The sequence below is a fragment of the Nicotiana tabacum genome, chromosome 4, assembly GCF_000715075.1.
Source record: "Nicotiana tabacum cultivar K326 chromosome 4, ASM71507v2, whole genome shotgun sequence".
Classification (NCBI taxonomy): Eukaryota; Viridiplantae; Streptophyta; class Magnoliopsida; order Solanales; family Solanaceae; genus Nicotiana; species Nicotiana tabacum.
The window spans coordinates 74,050,838-74,068,947 of NC_134083.1; the positions used below are offsets into that span (position 1 = coordinate 74,050,838).

An 18,110-nucleotide genomic window follows, 5' to 3' on the forward strand; every position below is an offset into this window, starting at 1 on the left:
GGCTTTGTGGAATGAATCTTGGATGCACTTCCTGTAATTAAGATAGACGGGGAAAAGAATGTTTGACACCACGAATTGTTCCTGGTAACGGAAGCTGCCGAGTGAAGGAGGATTTGGGTAACGGACTGAAGCAGTCTTTCCCTCTGTGTAACTTCATTTGAACTGTTGAGGTGTATACGTTTATATATTGGGTAGTTAAAGACTACAATCCTCGTCCTAGCACATGTACCTTGTAGATATACATGACAGACCAAAAGGAAAACACTATATTTGACTTGCTGTACAGTGCTAGCCACAAAATTTGGTGTTGCAAGTGTCGAGGACAGTCTTTTATTTCCTATAACTAAAGACAAATATTTCCAAATAACTCCCGGAATTAGGAGGATCTACGTTCCATGAAACAGAGGTCTCTGCAAGTGCGGGAACCATCTTAGATCCAAGCAACAACTTGCAGTAATTCAACAACCGCACATGTTAGCCGCTACATTCTCATCGGATTCCCAAGCTCCTGAGAGATCAATGTGCAGGTTAGACGCAAAGATTAAGGCAATAAATAAGACAAACACTAAGGTAGCAAGTTGGTAATAATAATCTCTAGGTTGTCTTTTTCTATTTTTCTTTTGTGATATGAGACCTTTTCTTTTTTGGTTCAGGCCTCGAATCCTTGATTAGCAAACATAGACTAAAAACTGAAACGACAAAGTATGTCACCTGGAAGTGACAAGGCATGGTTAGATTGCCAGATTAACGTCAACCTTGGTTTCAAACAAAAGGCAAGCTGGGACGGGTTTAAATTTTAAAGGATGGCAAGTAATTATTATTGAATATCATTTGATAAAACAAGAGATAAGAGAGTACTGACTATTAACCATTGAGAGTACTAACACTTCAATGGTTTCATGAATATTAACCAAAAGGGAATTAAATAGTGTAAAACAATAGTTTCTAATTCAAGTCCGTAACTTTAAGACTATGGTGGCACAAGGCCACAAAGGATCCAGCAAGCCGCTTAAGCATCCTTTTATAAAATTCTAAAAGTAAACAAAAGAAGCTCTAGTTTAAAAGGTCAATCTTGCTGAGAAGTGCCTCAGTGGACTTCTGTTTTCCTATTTATGAAACTCAAGCTGTAGGATACCTGTTCATGCTGGACTGGTACCCAATCCTGGGAGTGCCCCTCTCTGATGCACATTGATTTGGCTTTCCAACACAACTCTGTATAATTGAAATGTCAATTAGAAGAAGTTGCAGTCAACAGTTAAAAGAATCGAGCTTCTTTCTATTCTTCATACCCGAAACTTGAGCTGCAAACAGTTTGGAGCGTTCTCTTTTAACTCCTATATAAGAAAAGTAGGTATTAGAAGTTATTCATCTGCGTAATAAAAAACAGTCGTCTCTAAGAAACTTTAGCCTCACCTTTGCTGAGGAATTCTTTTTCGGGTGAGACACTTCACTTGTTTTCTTTTCAGATCTAAGGGACAACTAGGATTGAAAATGAAACAAGATCAGATCTTTTGGCTGAGACATGAGTGAGTTGCTAAAATATATAAAAGTCTGATACATTCAGTCTACTGTTTTATTGGTAGTACACACCCTCAGAGGAATTCCATATGGCATACATAATCATTTTGAAACTAGTACCTTATTAAACAGTTCAATTGGTGGATGCACTGAAAGTTTCTCATCAAATATGGATTTAGATTCCTGTCATACAAGGATACATCAACTTTAATAACAGGAAACAAAGAAAAGAACCAAAGAAGACAAGACACATTTAACGTAAAAGTCTAGCAAAACCATACAATGACATGTGTTACCATTAAGTATGTACTTTCTTGTCCAATGTCTTCACCTATGCCATTATCTTCCCTACTTGGAAAGATCTGTATAAAGACATGATCTATAAGCATATACCATGTAGTCAAAAGTCGAAAAGACTAGAAGAGGACAACATAAGTCAGGTAATGTGCTACCTTGTTACATTTATGAGATCGTGATTTGAGTGATGTTACAGATTTCCCCTGCTTAACAGCATTTTGAGTGTTTGGTCTGAGAAACAACCCGAACAGTATAAGCACAAGCTGGACTTGATATACAAGGAATGATACTTCGCGACGCTTTTAGATTGAATTCTATATAGTGAACAGTAAAGGTGATGTTAACTATATTCATGATAAGACTCTACATGCTTCCAAGAGGAAACATGAATTTTGATTGTCTCATGAGATCTCTGAAAATAGTTAAGAGCAGTTTAATGCAAAACTAAGAACATCACAGTTTTAATTTTGTTCTCTCACGTATAGTTACTGGATTGTGAAGTCAAGAAGCCCATCCAACCTTTTAAAGTCCACTAAAGCATTCTGTGTGGCAGAATCGGCATTTGGAGTGCTTGATAACTGCAGTAACCCATAAAACAAAAGAAAGAATTAGCTTCCCTCAATTGAAAGCATAGAAATTAAAGTTGCAGAATACATGAAAATGTTGCAGTGATGATTTAGTCAAAACTGTAAGTGCATCAGTTAAGTACAAGAAAACTTAGAGCATACACAAATTAGCCAGGACACTTAAAAAAAGAGAAAAGGACTCAGTTTACTCCCCAAAGCCAAAAGATCACAATGGTCAACAGGCAATCTAACGACTCCTATAAATAATGTATAGTGCGCCAATTCATTCTCCCTCACCAGTTAGAGCGTCTAGATGGAACAACCAATAGTATGGAACACCAATAACTTTTCTAAATACTCCGTGACAGGATAAAATATGAAAAAAATACAAACTAACAGTATCTTACATAAGATGAAGGTTGAGCAGCACTGTCCATATCTTCAACTGAAAAAACTAATGAACACACTAAGGACTAAGGAGACTCAGATTGGGAAGTAATGCATGTGTTTTCTTTTTCGAGGTAAGCTTAATTGATTAATCATCAATGTGAGAAACAGAAGCAGTGGAAAAAACGATGATTAATTACATGAAACTCAGGCAACGGTGCTCTAGTCTTTCTGAGAGGAGGTAATGCAGGAGCCTTGAGAATCTGCAAAAAGCACAAAGAGACAAGTCTCAGATGAAAGATTAAGTGGGCAAGTCGTACTATTGAAATGCTTTCACAAAGGAGCACTACTTGGAGTACTAACATTTCTGTTCAAGGGCCGTGCTTTAAACATTTGGGTTTTGGCTTTTGTGATTTCACTTGACGCTGTGTCCTTGTTGCACCTGAAACTTCTAATCAGAACGACTCCAGAGCTGATTACCAATCGGTAGCAAAAGTAGTTTTATACAAAGATACAAGACTAAGAAACCAAACAATTAACTGAAAAGCTTACGTTCGCCTTTGCGCCCGCTGCAGAGTTTCCAGTTCAGGTTCTCTCGGAACAGTAACTTTAGATTTGGGATGTGCTGAGTTAGAGAAGGTTGAGGAATCCTGCAAAGAAAAGCAATAGCTCACAAGCTGCAAACAATGATGCTTAAAAAGTTTCCAAACATCATCTGTAATATGGAACCACAATTAAGAAGCCTTCAGACTGTACCTTTTTCGATATCTTGTGAGATAACAGACGTTGATGCTTCAAATGAGCAATCTGGTTTGCAAGATAAAATAAGGAATTAAAAATATTTCTAGCAGTTCACAACTTTTAGTAATGGGAATATTTTCTTCCTTGACATATCCTAGAGATGGCAAACTAACTCGAACAGGTTAATTCTGTCATCTGACCAGTATACATGTGAAGGTATATTTGTACAGAACACCATCGTTTAGACAAATAAATCTAATGCAACTAAACCAATATCACTTGGAAGATGAAAATGATGCCAATTTTTTTTTTCTCTCGAAGCGCAAATGCTACTCCAAATGTCTTACTACCTAATTGCCACTGCTTTCTCATATTTACTCTCTCTCTCAAGCAGTCACTGAAGTAATTTCACCAGGCTAGTACCTATTGCTGAAAAGGATACTATTTTGCACCTAATTATTTTTTTGTTATGTCTATTTCATAAAACTCAATGACCATATTCGTTACATGCAGATACATCTGATATTGAGTACCTTAATGTTGTCAGTGAAGTAAAAATGATAAAATAAATTTTACATCCATGTTTTTCTAGCATGTATCGTTGGTCATAGCTTTCCATAGCCACAATTAATCAAAATTAAACATTTTTCCTGAATAGACCAAGTCCGAAAATATGAAATAACAAGTTCCTGGTATTAATTCATGGAGAAGACACTGTTCCAAGATCTAGGAAGAAAGTATAAAGAGTAAAAATAAGTCGGCATATTTAAACTTGACATACATGAGGGAAAAAATCCTATGGAAGGAGTTGGATGGATGAAACATTATACTGAAAGAGGACAGAGAAATGAGGTTCTCTTCTGTTTAAGGAATACATATGTGGAGTATATAGTTAGAAGCCAACCAGCGTATAACAAAACAATACTATCATCAAAAAGTAACTGAATAACTGCATGCACCTTAAGTAGATAACCGATCTCTAGCTTTTGCCTTTTGGTAGCAAAATTTTCAGATGCCAAAGAATTCTGCGAGCTTGTCACATCAGTATTGCTAGATGTTTTCTGAAACCTAGCAATTGAAGAACGAGAAATGAAAGTAAAAGTTAAGTATTACTTAAACTGGTTTAACAAGTCAAGAGTGCCAATGAACTGAATGACTTGAATACACAAGCCTGAAGTCCGGAACTACTGGGTTTAAGTAATGTTGTGATTGACGTAATTATACAGAAAGTAGTTTCTATAGATTTTTGGCATGAAGGAATGAACAAGAAAACTAATTTTCACTTGGACTTACGTCTTACAGTAATTGAAAGTATAGCCTTACAAAAATTAGAATGTATATCTTTTACATACTTCTGTTTAGCCAAATGACTAGCCGTGGGCTTCATTAATGTTGAACCTCTTGCTTTTGAAGATCTTGGCTCCGGCTTTGTCTTACAAATTTCATGAGCCCTTTGACCTTTGGATATTGTTCCTGAGGGGGTTCAAAAAAACCCAGTTAAACACTGTTGAAGTCTTGCAAGACATAAGTTTCAGTTATTTTTTCAGAACTCTTGCTAGTTTACCATGCACAAATAGGAGCTAATACACTTACTGTTTAATCTACAGTTCTGACACTAAACCTAATAAACCACTCAGATAGTTAATTTAACGGCAAAATTATAAGAGAACCAGACATAAAAAAGCCAAACTTTGAGTTAAAGTCAACACATGATTCAATTATGATGAGCTAGTATAACAGAACTTCTCTTCTAATACTTGCAAATAGGTCCATCAGCTGAATGTTCTGATGTGAGTTAAAAATGAGACCGGGTTTTGTTAAACTGTCATTAAGCAGCTTTGAAGTTCTTCAACCTAGAAATGCAAAAGGTGAACAAGATAATGCCTACATATATAGTACCTTTAATTTTCGATTTGGAGGGCTTAACTTCAGAACCAACAGGAATGAATGAGTTGTTGCAATTTGATTTTGCAGTTTTCCCTTCTTGTAGCCTTGAGCAACCATTTGAGTTTCCTGCTGTTATCTCTTTGCCCAGGTTTAACTTTATAATGAGAGCTAAGTTTCCAAATAAACAGACAAAATAAAAATGAAATAGTGAGTAAACGAACCAACTACGATAGAAAAATCTCCATTAAGCGGATCAAAAAATAATACTCCGCTATCAAAAAGATCAATTTAAGACTTTCTGCTTCTAACACGCAGTCTATTATAAACGATCCATATAATTTCTGTAGTTCCCAATCACTGAATCCCGAGAATTACATGGAACTTATGTACATTCCAGCAGCATTCTCAGATAATTAGTCTAATAAGATAATTTCAAAAAATAACAAGCATCAAATCCAGCAGAACAACATATCTAATCTAAACAGATAACATTTCTGCTGGCTACACGATCAGACATTAACGCAATTGTGAATCAAAAGCTGCAACGCGGATATCACGACTTTATCATTAAACCAACCGGCGGATAATTTTAGCTATACTCGTGTAAATTCATTTATATATGACTTACGAGAAGGCGGATAATTGCCGGCAGTTTGAAACCAGCGTTCGGCTTCTTCAGCTTCGGAAGTTGACTCCGGCCGGCAGAAATCGAAGAACTGAGCGGCGTCAAACTCATATTCCGAGTCAATTTCGGATACGTCCGAACATTCTACAATGAATTCCTCCATTTCTTCGTCCATTGATTCTAAATATATAAAATAAATGAATACAAAAAACTGTTGATCAAAAAATAATTTATCGAACGAAAAATTCAGAGGAAATCATTGATCTCCTGATTTTTGGTATGTATTTTTACATGGTGTTTTGGTCCCTTGAATGAAATGTAGGAATGCGGACGTCGCGAGGGTTTCGAACGTGAAGGCTTTTTTATTAAGTTAGAAATGGTTGGAGCCCGAAATTTTCTCGTTATAGTTTGTTTGCAAAGAAGAGAGAAGGCGCATTCTAAGCCAGGACGTAGTGATCCTCGTTTTCTTTTTATATATACATATACATATATTGCGCCGAGGAGGCTTTAGAGTTTGGACTATCACCGTAATTTCAAATTTTTCTTGTCCCATTTTGGAAATGTCTGATTACAAAAATGCCCAGATTATTTATCGCAAAACTTTGGGGACATTTTGGTATTTATCACTACTTTATGTCATTCATTTTTCATTTTCGTTCTCTCTTCTTCTTTTTTTCTCGCTTTTTCTTCTTTGTTTGATGTAATTTCTTGCGTTGGCCAATAAGGTATAATTACAATGGCAATATCATAAGTTTAATTCCTCTTGCCCCTTTTCTTAACTTCTCTTCTTTTTTTTGATGGGGTCAAAAATACTTGCAAATTGAGGAAAAGTATTACGGTTAAGAGAAATATTTTGGTCAATGCATAATTTAGAACTCTTACAATTTATATGTTTCTTAAAAAAAAGAGAGCGTATTAATGACCAATGAATAATTGATCAAAGGACGATTTGGGGCTCAAGATATCGTAAGGGAAATGAGGCATGCTTCTATGATTATGTTTTGCGCTAATCCAACAAATCTTCTCTATTCTCCTGTTAATTCTAGTATTTCTTTATAATAATTTGGAAAAAAAAAAAAAAAGAGCAGTTGATGTTCTCTTTGGAGACAGCAATGATTTTACTTAATTAAAAATAGAGTCGACAATGTAACTGTACTTATCTATGATATTTTACCCATCCACAAGGAAGAGCATGACTCTAATAACACGAGCCTTATTTCACTAGTTACTTTTATGTACTTTTAGATGAACTAGTCTCAGGTACACGCAAAGTACCTATATCCATGGTATATAATTTTTATAGGGTGCTAAATATTAGGACTTTGATTTATACAAGGAAGAAATTTAGTTAATTTTAGTGTCTAAATATTAGTACTTCCTACATTATAATTCAAATATATGAAGTTTTAATAAATAAAATTTTAATTAATTTAAAGTCCTACACATTAGGAATAATATTAAAATGATAATTTTATCTAATGTGAACTTTTTTTAAAAGGAAAAATAAATTGAATGAAATTTCACTAAGATATTTCGTACTTTTAACATAGTATAAATATAGATATAAATAGATTAACAAAATTTTAATATGACGCTTTACCTATTCAATAAGGACTTTCTAATTTTAAAAAAAATAAATATAGAAGGACTTTCTAATTGAAACTTTATTGCAAATCGTTCCGTACTTAGTACTCAAATATCGATTTAAAAGTCATTTTTCTAATTTACATTGATATTTGAATCTTTCCTTACTTAGTATTCAAATAAAGTCTTTTGATTATAAAATCGAATGAAGATATGACTTATATATCCAAATAAGGAAAAAATTGATAATAAAAAGTTTGGTTGATTTTAAAGTCCTAATTATTAGGAGGACAATTTAAATTATAATTTAGTCTAATGTGAAATCTATATTTAAAGGGTAAAAAAGACGTACGACATTTCGCTAAGGACATTCGTGATTTTAATATAATATATATAAATTAATGGACTTGTAATATAAAAGTGCTTATTCAACTTAGTATAAAATTAGTACATATATATTCCATGAAAAAAGATGCACTTCAAAATTAGTTTGATCCAATTATCTAGAGAGTTGAGATATAGACAGAGGAAGTGGCCATTTGACACGATCAATGCAAAGATAAATTCAAAGGATGGAAATATAAGACAAAAAGAGTGAACCCAACTAGTCAGAAGACGCTTTCCAATAGTTGTCTTTGGGATAGAAGTCAAAACTTGACAATTTTGATTACTGGCAACAACCTTGTAAGTTGTAAGATTATTCAAATTTTGGTGTCACTTCAGAGAGATAAGTCTGATAATTTTAAGCAAATTTATGACCTTCCCAAATCACAATAGGATTCGAACACTTTGTTTGTTTAAAAGATTACTTCATAACAGGATTAGACGACCAATACTTTTTTACAAAAAAAATTCATGACCAGAATAGTACTGTGTTAGAACTATCTTGTTTTCATTTCGCAAAATGTATGATACGTAATTTATTTGCAATGAAATAAACAATATAAAATTGTGTTGATACACCTAACTCTAATTGGAAATTTCAAATGTTTTACTTAGCCTTTCGAAGTTTGAACATATATATAGCTTGGTGGCAAAGTTTGAACATATATATAGCTTAGTCGCATATACATTACACAAGTACATCCTCCCTCCGATGTATGTGAAGGTCTGAACACGAAGTTTAAGAAATAAATAAATTTTTTTGAAATTTATGGTATAAAATAAAACATAAAAATTCGGGTGGCTAGAAATTATCTTATTAAGGGTAAAAAAAAATTAAAATTAAATTGTTACTAAATATAAAAAAATGTCATTCTTTGTGAAATTTACTAAAAAGGAAAAAGTGTAACAGTTTTAGATTTCCAGTTTGTGCAGGTAAAGAGCCGCTCGTGTTGTTACACGACAAGTCGAGCTCCAGAAGATCTTTGAGGTTACCTAAGCTTGATGGTATAGTGGAACTAAAGTCTGTTGGAATTGAGTTCTACCTTTTATTTGGCATATAGAAACAAACATATTAAGCTGCTTAGTTTTCCAATTTCATTTGGAATTCTACCTTTTATTTGGCAATTGGAAATTAAAATCTTCTCAAGAGAAGATGAAAGGTTCCCAACTGAGGCTGAAGTACGGGTGTTCGTCGGTCGGTACGGTACGATATTTAGATATTTCGGTTCGGTATTTTTAGTATTCAGTTTCTTAAAATGCAATACCAATACCGTACCTAATTAAATTTGATATAGTTCGTTTTTTCTCCTTTCGGTTTTGCTTTATTCGGTTTGGTAAATTCGGTTTATTCGGTTTGAATACTAACTTGTGCATAGAGTCATAGACCGTAATATTCTAAATTAAAATACTTAAAAGTACAAAACTAAAAATATTTGTTGCCAAAAGTTTTGTCCAAAACTAGCAAATATCAACTTAGAGAGAGAAAACTCGAATAAATTTGATCATTAAAAGTGTCTTGTTACTTGTTTAGAGTTAACTGACAAACTTAGAGAATAACGGAAAGTAAAATTTTAGATTTTTATATTTATGTTATAATTAATAATATGTGTATTGTGTAATATAATATATATTTCGGTACGGTATGTGTATTTCGGTATTTCATTTTAAAATATCAAATACCATACCTAATACTAATATTTTTTAAAACTTAAACCAAATATCATATTGAATACCAAAATATCGAATACCAAATACCAAAATTTTCGATTTCAGTACGGTAATTCAGTATTTACCAAATTATGCACAGCCCTAGTGGGAAGCCTACCATTTAGAGGGTTAAAGGAAAGACTAAGTTCTTTAAGATTTCTACAATTCGTCAAGGAAGTTAAGAAGCTGAGTTCCTGAGAAGACCGGTCACTGCTTAATTAAATTGTTCTCCATCAAGTTTAGAGTCCCTTGGAGTGTCAAATCTCCAAGAGAGTTGGGAATCGAGCCGTACAATTTGTTTAGAGAAAGATCTAGAACAGTGAGTTTTGAACAATTTGAGAGGGAATGAGGTATAGTCCCAACAAGATTAGTTAGGCCACCTAGATAAAGAAGTTCAATGTTGGGAAGCATAGCATCTATATTCAATGGGATGGTTCCCAATAGATTATTGTTTGATAAAAAAGTATAACTTTCGGCTAAAATTATTATATTTATGTGATAATGGGTTAAACTTAGTTAGTGATAATATCTCTAGATGCGAATTTTGAAAACATGTGTGAGGTGAAACATATCCAGTAAAGGGTTGACAATAACAAGCATTAAACAGTCATAAAGTATAAGCCATAATGAAAGAGTGGCTGATAATAAATAGCAATAAATGACATTTGAGTAAATAGGAGGAGTGATTCACCCAATAAATAATGACCTAGGTGATTATTCCTTCTGACAATGATGAATGATAGACAGATCTTAGAACATTCGAAATCTTCTCGGATCTGATGGAAAAGTGTATGATAATATGAACAAGAACCGTGATAAAAAGATATTATTTGTATCTTTTCAAAAGAGAGAGAGAGAAAGAGAGAGAGAGAGAGAGTATCTTTTTTCAAAGTCTGCTCTTATCACCATGAATATCACATGCCCATATTCCTTATCTTTTTTCCTATTTATTTGGGACATACCCCCAATAAACCCTAATTGTATAAGTACAAAGAATATCCAATGAAATATTCTCTTTAATATCCTACCCTAATAAACTAGCCGTTACAACACTTTTTGTAATGCTCAACATCGACCATCTTTTGCATCTCGCCTACGGGCTTTGCCATCTCCTGGTCAACGTCGGCTGACTCTTTTCTTGATGTTACCTAGTCCCAAATACTGAGACAGATTTCGACCTATACAGTTAGTCCCTCCGCTTATTAAGGTCGACCCCAGACGACCTTGATGAGCGGATTCTGTTTATTGTGTTTGGCAAAATTGGGCGAGTAGGTCGAGTAGTGACGTTTTTAGACGAGATGACGACATGAACTTTCGTGGGCCTCAACTTTCGAGGTCACATCGTTTCTATTCCAAGATGACGTTATGACATCATGCGTCATTATGGTGCATTTTTTTTTTTATGTTTTGCATTGTTTCCCGGGCACCTGCCATTTCGATACCAGCGTTGGGTAATGATGGCATGATTTCTCGGTTTTGACGTTTTAATTCTTATAAATAGGGAGATGAGGACATTCGTTCGTGTTTTGCATATTCTTCATATTGAATCCCTTTGTCTTCTTCTCCTTACTTCATTGTTGCGTATCCTCTTTACCGGTCTTAGTGATTCTTGTTGCTTCTAATACTTCCTTTCCTGAATATCCTCTCTAAATAATATGGCTAATGTATCCTCTATTTTTGTTCCTTCTTTTGCCGTGGCCAGGTCTGCTCGGTCGTCGGTCCCGCCTGTCGCTGACTCAGCATCGATTTTTTCTCCGTCCGCAGACATATCGACAATAGAGCTTCCGACTTCCCCTTTGCATCATCTAGTGGGTGAGGAGGAAGAGTCATCACCGAGCAGTGGGAATTTGGTTCCCCGTAAGAGGAGATTGGTAGATGTCGGTGACGGGGTCACCCGGGCTGTGGATTCAGTAAGGGGTGATTTCGGCATCCGTGAGACGGTGACAATAGTGCTTGAAGATGACATCGAGTCGTCGTCTGAGATTCCGCCATTTGCTGAGGTCGCAGAGGGCCTGTCCCTCCCCGATGTCATGATGGAAGCTGATGGGCCGTCTGCAAGAGTCTTTGATATTTTACGGCAAGATGAGCCATCGGCCTCGCGACCGGCTGATGGTCCTTCTTCGCTGGCCGACAGGAAAGGAAAAAGCATTGCCGAAGATGGCTACGAGACGGGCTCTGATATTGACGCCGATGAGATGATGATGATGGGGGAGGGTTTTACCCGACACGAAGTAAGACTGGAGGGGTCCACGCGAACCATTGCGATCCACATTGATCGAGATTTGTTGGTAAATACGGAGAACGTGGTTCCTTCCCTTGGTCTCCTCTGTTCTGATGTGGAGGGTAAAACCCTTGAAAAGCTGGATGATGCTACCTTATCAAGGAGCATAGTCGGTCTCACTCTCAGGGTAAGCCTCTCACCTTCTTTCATTTTTGTTTGTCATGTTCAATGTTTAGGCTTCGTTCTTACTCTCCGTTTTGAAAGCGCCCGAAGAGAGGAGAGGCGTAAGGCCATTTTTCTGAAAATGGAGCGAAAATACCGCGAGTACCGTGGCAAGCACCGTGAGATTTGTAGGTGATTTGGTGAGAGCGGCAATTTCCAGGCTCTCCGAGACGAACTGAAGGAAAAGGATGACGAGCTGGTGAGGGTCTTTGAAAAATGCAGCGTTCTTGAGGGGGCGCTAAGAGATAAAGAAGAAAAGCTTGAGGTTAGTAGGGGGTCAAAGCCCACTGCAGCGATCTCTAAGCCCAGGTGGTCTCATTGTGCGCCGAGCTCGAGGAGTATGAATTCAAAGCGGATGCTTTAAATGGAAAGGTCGCCGAGAAGGCAATGGATCTTGAGAAGGTGGAGTTAGCTCGATCGGGGGCTGTGAGGAAGGCAAAGGCTTTGGAGATCATAATCTGTATTCTTCATTCCGAGCGAGAGTGTTCTTTGGAGATGGCCAGACTCAATGAAGAGCGACTTGATGAACGGATTGGAGAATTATAGAAAGAGGCTTCTTGCCTTTGTGATCAAGTCGTCGCTCTTGAGGCCGAGAAGGCACAATTACTGGCTCGACCATCCTCCTTCCGCACTTCTAATTTCCATGATGGTCCTCGAGATTTGTACGAGGGGTGGATTCACGCCGAGGCCCAGCTGGATATATTTAGAGATCGCTTGTGGTTACAATCCTGCTACATCGGAGGCCAGTGATGATGAGGGGTATGCGGGCATGGATCGGATTGAAAAGAACGCCTAGTATGAGTATCCTGAGGGCGATGGTGATGGTGAATAGTAGGGGTGCTTATCTGGCGTATCGGGCGAATAATTACGCTTAACGGTTCGGCTTAATGGTTATCGAATTATAAATGTAGTAATCCGCTAGCCATCCAATAAGATAACGAATGGATTGGTATCAGATTAACACTTATCGAGCGGTTATCGGCTAAACCAAATAGAAATTTTTTGAACAATCATTCAATCAATACCAAACAGTTTCATATCAATACCAAAATTTTAATACCATATAAGATCTAACCAAACTGTATTTTCTAATTGAAGAATCTTCAAGATTACTCATACTGTCATACACGTATTAACCAAATTTTTAATACCATCAAGACTACTCATACAGACATACACGTATTAATCATTGAGATTTCTATTTTTTGACTTTTCAGTTCTCAGTTCAAGAGAGAGACAAGACTGACGACTTCTCTATCTCTAGTGGCTGCAAACAATTGAGAATTAGAAAATAGAAATTTGGGATTTAGCCATTTAGGGTTTCAATAGTACTTTATATACATAGAGATAAAAGTGTAAATATAAAAATTCTTAGCGGGCTAACAGTTTACCCGATAAGAAAATTGAGTAATCCGCCCCCAAACCATTAATTATAAAATCTCAATCCGTTCACCATCCATTACACCGATAATCTGATACCAATAAGCCAATAAGCCATCGGTTCGGTTAACTGTTTCGGTTCGGTTTTGAACAAGCCTAGTGAAAGGGTAGATGGGGATGGCCTAGGTGATTAGGCCGATGGCGCTGCTGGGCTTGGCGACAATTAGTAGTTTTTCTTTTCCTTCTTTTTGTTTTGCCGCAAACTTGTGCGTTTCTTTTGGGCGTCTTTTCGAGCATTTGTAAAAAATATTCTAAGTATGAAATACCGATTTTGCTGTTTGTTCCTGATTCTTTTTCTTCGGTTCGAGCTTGTATGCTTTTTTTTTTTATCTTGTTGCCTAGTTGCCTTGGTTTCTTTACTCATAATCACTTAGCTCGAGTAGGGTTGAACATATCCTTAGTTTAATTACGGTCGCGGGTCGAAAAGTGTTAGTTCGATCGAGGTCAAAACAAAACCTAAGTTTGATTATGGCCGAGGGTCAGTAGATGTCTGTTTGAACGAGGTCGAACATATTATATGTTTCGTTATGGCCGAGGTCCGGTTAGGTGTTGATTCGAACGAGGTCAAATATAACCTATACTCAGTTATGGTCGAGGGCCAGTTAGGTGTTGATTCGAACGAGGTCGAATGTAACCAATACTCAGTTATGGTCGAGGGCCAGTTAGGTGTTGATTCGAACGAGGTCGAATGTAACTAATACTCAGTTATGGTCGAGGGTCGGTTAGGTGTTGATTCGAACGAGGTCGAATATAACATATACTTAGTTATGGCCGAGGGTCGGTTAGGTGTTCCCCTAGGTGCGACATTTGTCGGCGTTGTGATCCTTAAGGCAACGTTGCCTTGGTTTTACATTTGGAGAAATAGAAATAAACTTCATGCATTTGTGCTTTGTTCATACACTTGGAGACATTTACATATTTTTTTGGGTGTTGGCTGGCATTTTAGTCCCAGTCCTAGTCTATCCAGTCCCTTCATTGGTCGATCTGAGAAAGTATTGAGAGGTCGAGCAATGAACTAGCCGGCCTGTAAGCACTTCAACCTGAAGTGTCCCCTCTGTCGCCTCATTAAAAACCTTCTTGAGAAAACCTATTGGGACAAAATTCAAGTGAGGGAAAAAGAGTACGACTTTGAGGACGGTTTATCTCTTAAAAGATGAAGTACTTAAGGTGTGCAATATTCCAATTGTTTGGTAGTAGCTTTCCTTCCATTGTTTTTAGTTGGAATGACCCTTTGTTCGCTGTTGCTGTGATTTTGTACGGGTCGTCCCAATTTCTTCCTAGTTTACCTTCTCGTGGGTCTTTGCTCGCTTGTGTTTTAGCTTTAAGCACGTAGTCCCCGAATTTGAGTGGCCTGATCTTTGCCTTTTTATTATAATAGTGTTCTGCTTGCTGCTTTTGGGCGATCATCCTTACGTAGGCCATATCTCTTCGTTCTTCGACCTCATCGAGCTTCTGCCTTCTACTTTCATCGTTACTGGGTCCGCTTTCGTGGGAGTATCTTAGGCTGGGCTCCCCGATTTTGACCGGTATTACTACATCAGTCCCATAGACCAATGAGTAGGACGTCTCTCATGTGCTCATCTTCGGCGTTGTTCGGTAGGCCCATAGTACTTCTGGTAATATTTTCGGCCACAATCCTTTGGCGTCTTCGAGTTTCTTCTTCATGATATTCAGTATCGACTTGTTGGAGGATTCTACTTGTCTGTTGCCCGCGGAGTGGTATGGCATTGAGTGTATTCTTTTGATGTGCCATTTTTTATAAACCTCAGCGACCTTTTTTCCCGCAAATTGGGGTCCATTGTCGCATCTGATCTCTTTGGGGAGACCGAAACGGCATATGATGTTTTTCCATATGAAGGCGATCACTTTCTGTTCACGTATTTGGGAAAATGCTCATGCTTCTACCCATTTAGGGAAATAGTCAGTTAAAACCAAAAGAAATCGTACGTTACCTCGTCCTGCCGGGAAGGGGCCCACGATGTCCATTCCAGGAAGTCACTAAGTGTAGGTGTTCTCCTGCTTGGTGAATCATTGGGGCATACTTATGGCATTGTTTGCATTTTTTCACGAAATTCGCAGCCTCCTTTTTCACGTTGGGCCAGTAATACCCTGCCCGTATGAGGCATCTGACCAAAGCCCTTTTGCCGGAATGAGCTCCACAATGTCCTTCGTGTACTTCCTCAAGGACGCTCCGCGTCTGATTTGGGCCCAGGAATTTTTCCAGAGGGCCGCCGTATGTCCTCTTGTACAGGTCCTTGTGAATGATGTTGTACTTTGCTGCTTGCATCCGCAATTTCTTGGCTTCTTTTTTATCAATTGGGAGTACCCCGTCCTGCAAGGATGTAACAATACGGTTGCGCCAATCCCAAGTCAGGTTTATGGTTCTTACCTCGATTAGGTCTATTGATGAATTGAAAATATGGACTACGCTTCTGTCTCCGGTTGTAATGTTTTAGTGGCTGCGGTTAATTTGGCGAGGTTGTCTGCCTTGGTATTCTGTGCTCGGGAGATCTGGTGGAGTTGACATTCGTCGAACTCGGGTAGCAGCTTGCAGATTTCGGTCTGGTACTTTTGCAACCTTTGTTCCTTGATTTGGAAAGTCTCTGTGACTTGGTTGACCACGAGTTGAGAGTTGCAGCGCAGTCTTAGATGGTTCGCTCCGTATTTGAGTGCTAGTCTTAATCCTGCAATTACGGCCTCATATTCGACCTCGTTGTTAGTCATGTACGAGAATCTTATAGACTGGCAAATCACTTTCCCTGTTGGGACTTCGAGTACGAGTCCTAACTCGGACCCTGACACGTTAGACGTGCCGTCAGTGTACAGGACCCAGAGGTCTTGCATTTGTGGAGAAGCGTGGACGACTTCCTTTTTGACTTCGGGCATTATTTTTGCACTGACGTCGGCACTGCCCGACAGCTCGGGTTTATGCAAAATGCTTCTTAGGGGGAAAATCGTGACGACCGAGATGGGGTGGCATTGAAAATATGGTCTAAGCTTCCGTGAAGCTATGACTAAGGCCAGAGCCAGTTTTTCGAGGTGGGGGTATCTTGTCTCGGCGGCGACTAGTGTTTTGCTAATGTAATAGATGGTAGACTGCATACCTTTATTTTTCCGGACCAGGACAGCCCTCACGGCTACTTCGGACACGGCGAGATAGACGAGGAAGTGCTACCCCGGTTCTGGTTTTGAAAGCAATGGTGGCGATGACAAGTACACTTTTAACTCCTTTAGGGCTTGGGAGCACTCAGGGGTCCATTGGAGGCTGTTATCCTTTTTGAGTACGCCGAAGAATTTATGGCACCTATCAGATTATCGCTAATTGAACCTTGAAAGGGCGGTGATACGGCCAATCAACCTCTGAACCTGTGTTTTGGTGGTCAAGTGTTCTGGTATCCCTTCGATGGCCTTGATTTGGTCGGGATTGACCTCGATACCTCGTCGTGACACTAGGAAACCTAAGAATTTTCTTGAGGCCACGCCGAATGCATATTTTATGGGGTTCAATTTCATTTTGTATTGCCTGAGTATGCCGAAGGTTTCTCTCAAGTGGTCGATGTGATCTTCTTTCCTTTTGGATTTGACCAATATGTCATCTATATAGACTTCCATCATTTTACCGAGTTGGTTTTTGAACATCCTCGTCACCATCCTTTGATAAGTCGCCCCTACATTTTTCAGCCTGAAAGGCATGACCCTGTAGTAGTACGTCCCCTAATGGGCGATGAAGGTGATTTTTTCCTGATCCTCTTCCTCCATAAGGATCTGATTATAGCCCGAGTAAGCGTCCAAGAAGGTTAGTAGTTCATGCCCGACCGTTGCGTCGATGAGCTAGTCGATATGGGGTAATGAAAATGAATCCTTGGGGCATGCTTTGTTCAGGTCAGTGAAGTCTACGCACATCCGCCATTTTCCATTCTTCTTTTTCCCCATGACCACGTTGGCGACCCATTGGGGGTATTTCGACTCCCTGACGGAGCTATTTTCCAATAAGTTTTCTACCTCTTCGCGTACTACGTCATTAATCGTAGAGTTGAACTTATTCCTAACCAACCTCACCAGGGGGTGGAATGGATCGACGTTCAATTTGTGTGTGGCGATCTCCTTTGGGATACCTGGCATATTAATGTGTCGTAGAAATGCGGCACTTTTGATACTAATTACATAGACTTTAGTTCATCTTTTAAAGCATTATAAGTCATTTCTTATGTAGTTTTGGTGTTTTGCAGGAAACCAGACTTTAAGAGCCAAGAACATGAAAAATAGGACAAATACCCATGGAAAGGCAGAAATGCGGTAGGTCTGTGATCGCAAAAGTGATGTGCTAACCGCAGACCCATCGCAGAATGAAGCAGAACATCCTAGTTTCTGAGAGTCAAGTCTTCGATCCATTGTGCGGTCGCGTAACTCTTATGTTGACCGCATAGTGAACAAACAAATACAAAAGGAGTTCCAGGGAATATGCGGTCACGAAATCAATATGCGGACCGCATAACCATAGTGCGATGGAAACTGAAAAGCTTTGTGATCA

General features: G+C 38.2%; 1 protein-coding gene across 6 annotated transcripts; it reads right to left on the reverse strand.

The window, feature by feature from the left end:
• Positions 1-102: 102 nt before the first annotated feature.
• Positions 103-6,465, reverse strand: LOC107818878 (protein TPX2-like). Of its 6 annotated transcripts, XM_016644944.2 has the most exons (17): positions 6,313-6,452; positions 6,025-6,201; positions 5,409-5,564; positions 4,862-4,982; positions 4,469-4,577; positions 3,525-3,575; positions 3,321-3,418; positions 3,132-3,219; positions 2,969-3,031; positions 2,335-2,393; positions 1,971-2,046; positions 1,800-1,880; positions 1,639-1,701; positions 1,414-1,479; positions 1,290-1,334; positions 1,136-1,212; positions 356-508 (listed from the first exon to the last, which is right to left on the reverse strand). In XM_016644944.2, exons 2-17 carry the CDS (start codon positions 6,194-6,196, stop codon positions 490-492), a joined length of 1,344 nt encoding a protein of 447 aa, XP_016500430.1. In that variant the 5' UTR covers positions 6,197-6,201; positions 6,313-6,452; the 3' UTR covers positions 356-489. The 6 variants fall into 6 exon arrangements, with proteins under 6 accessions (XP_016500434.1, XP_016500433.1, XP_016500430.1 ...); XM_016644948.2 differs by having other exon boundaries at positions 103-508; positions 1,815-1,880; positions 3,132-3,210; positions 6,025-6,465; XM_016644947.2 differs by having other exon boundaries at positions 103-508; positions 1,815-1,880; positions 6,025-6,465.
• Positions 6,466-18,110: the final 11,645 nt, after the last annotated feature.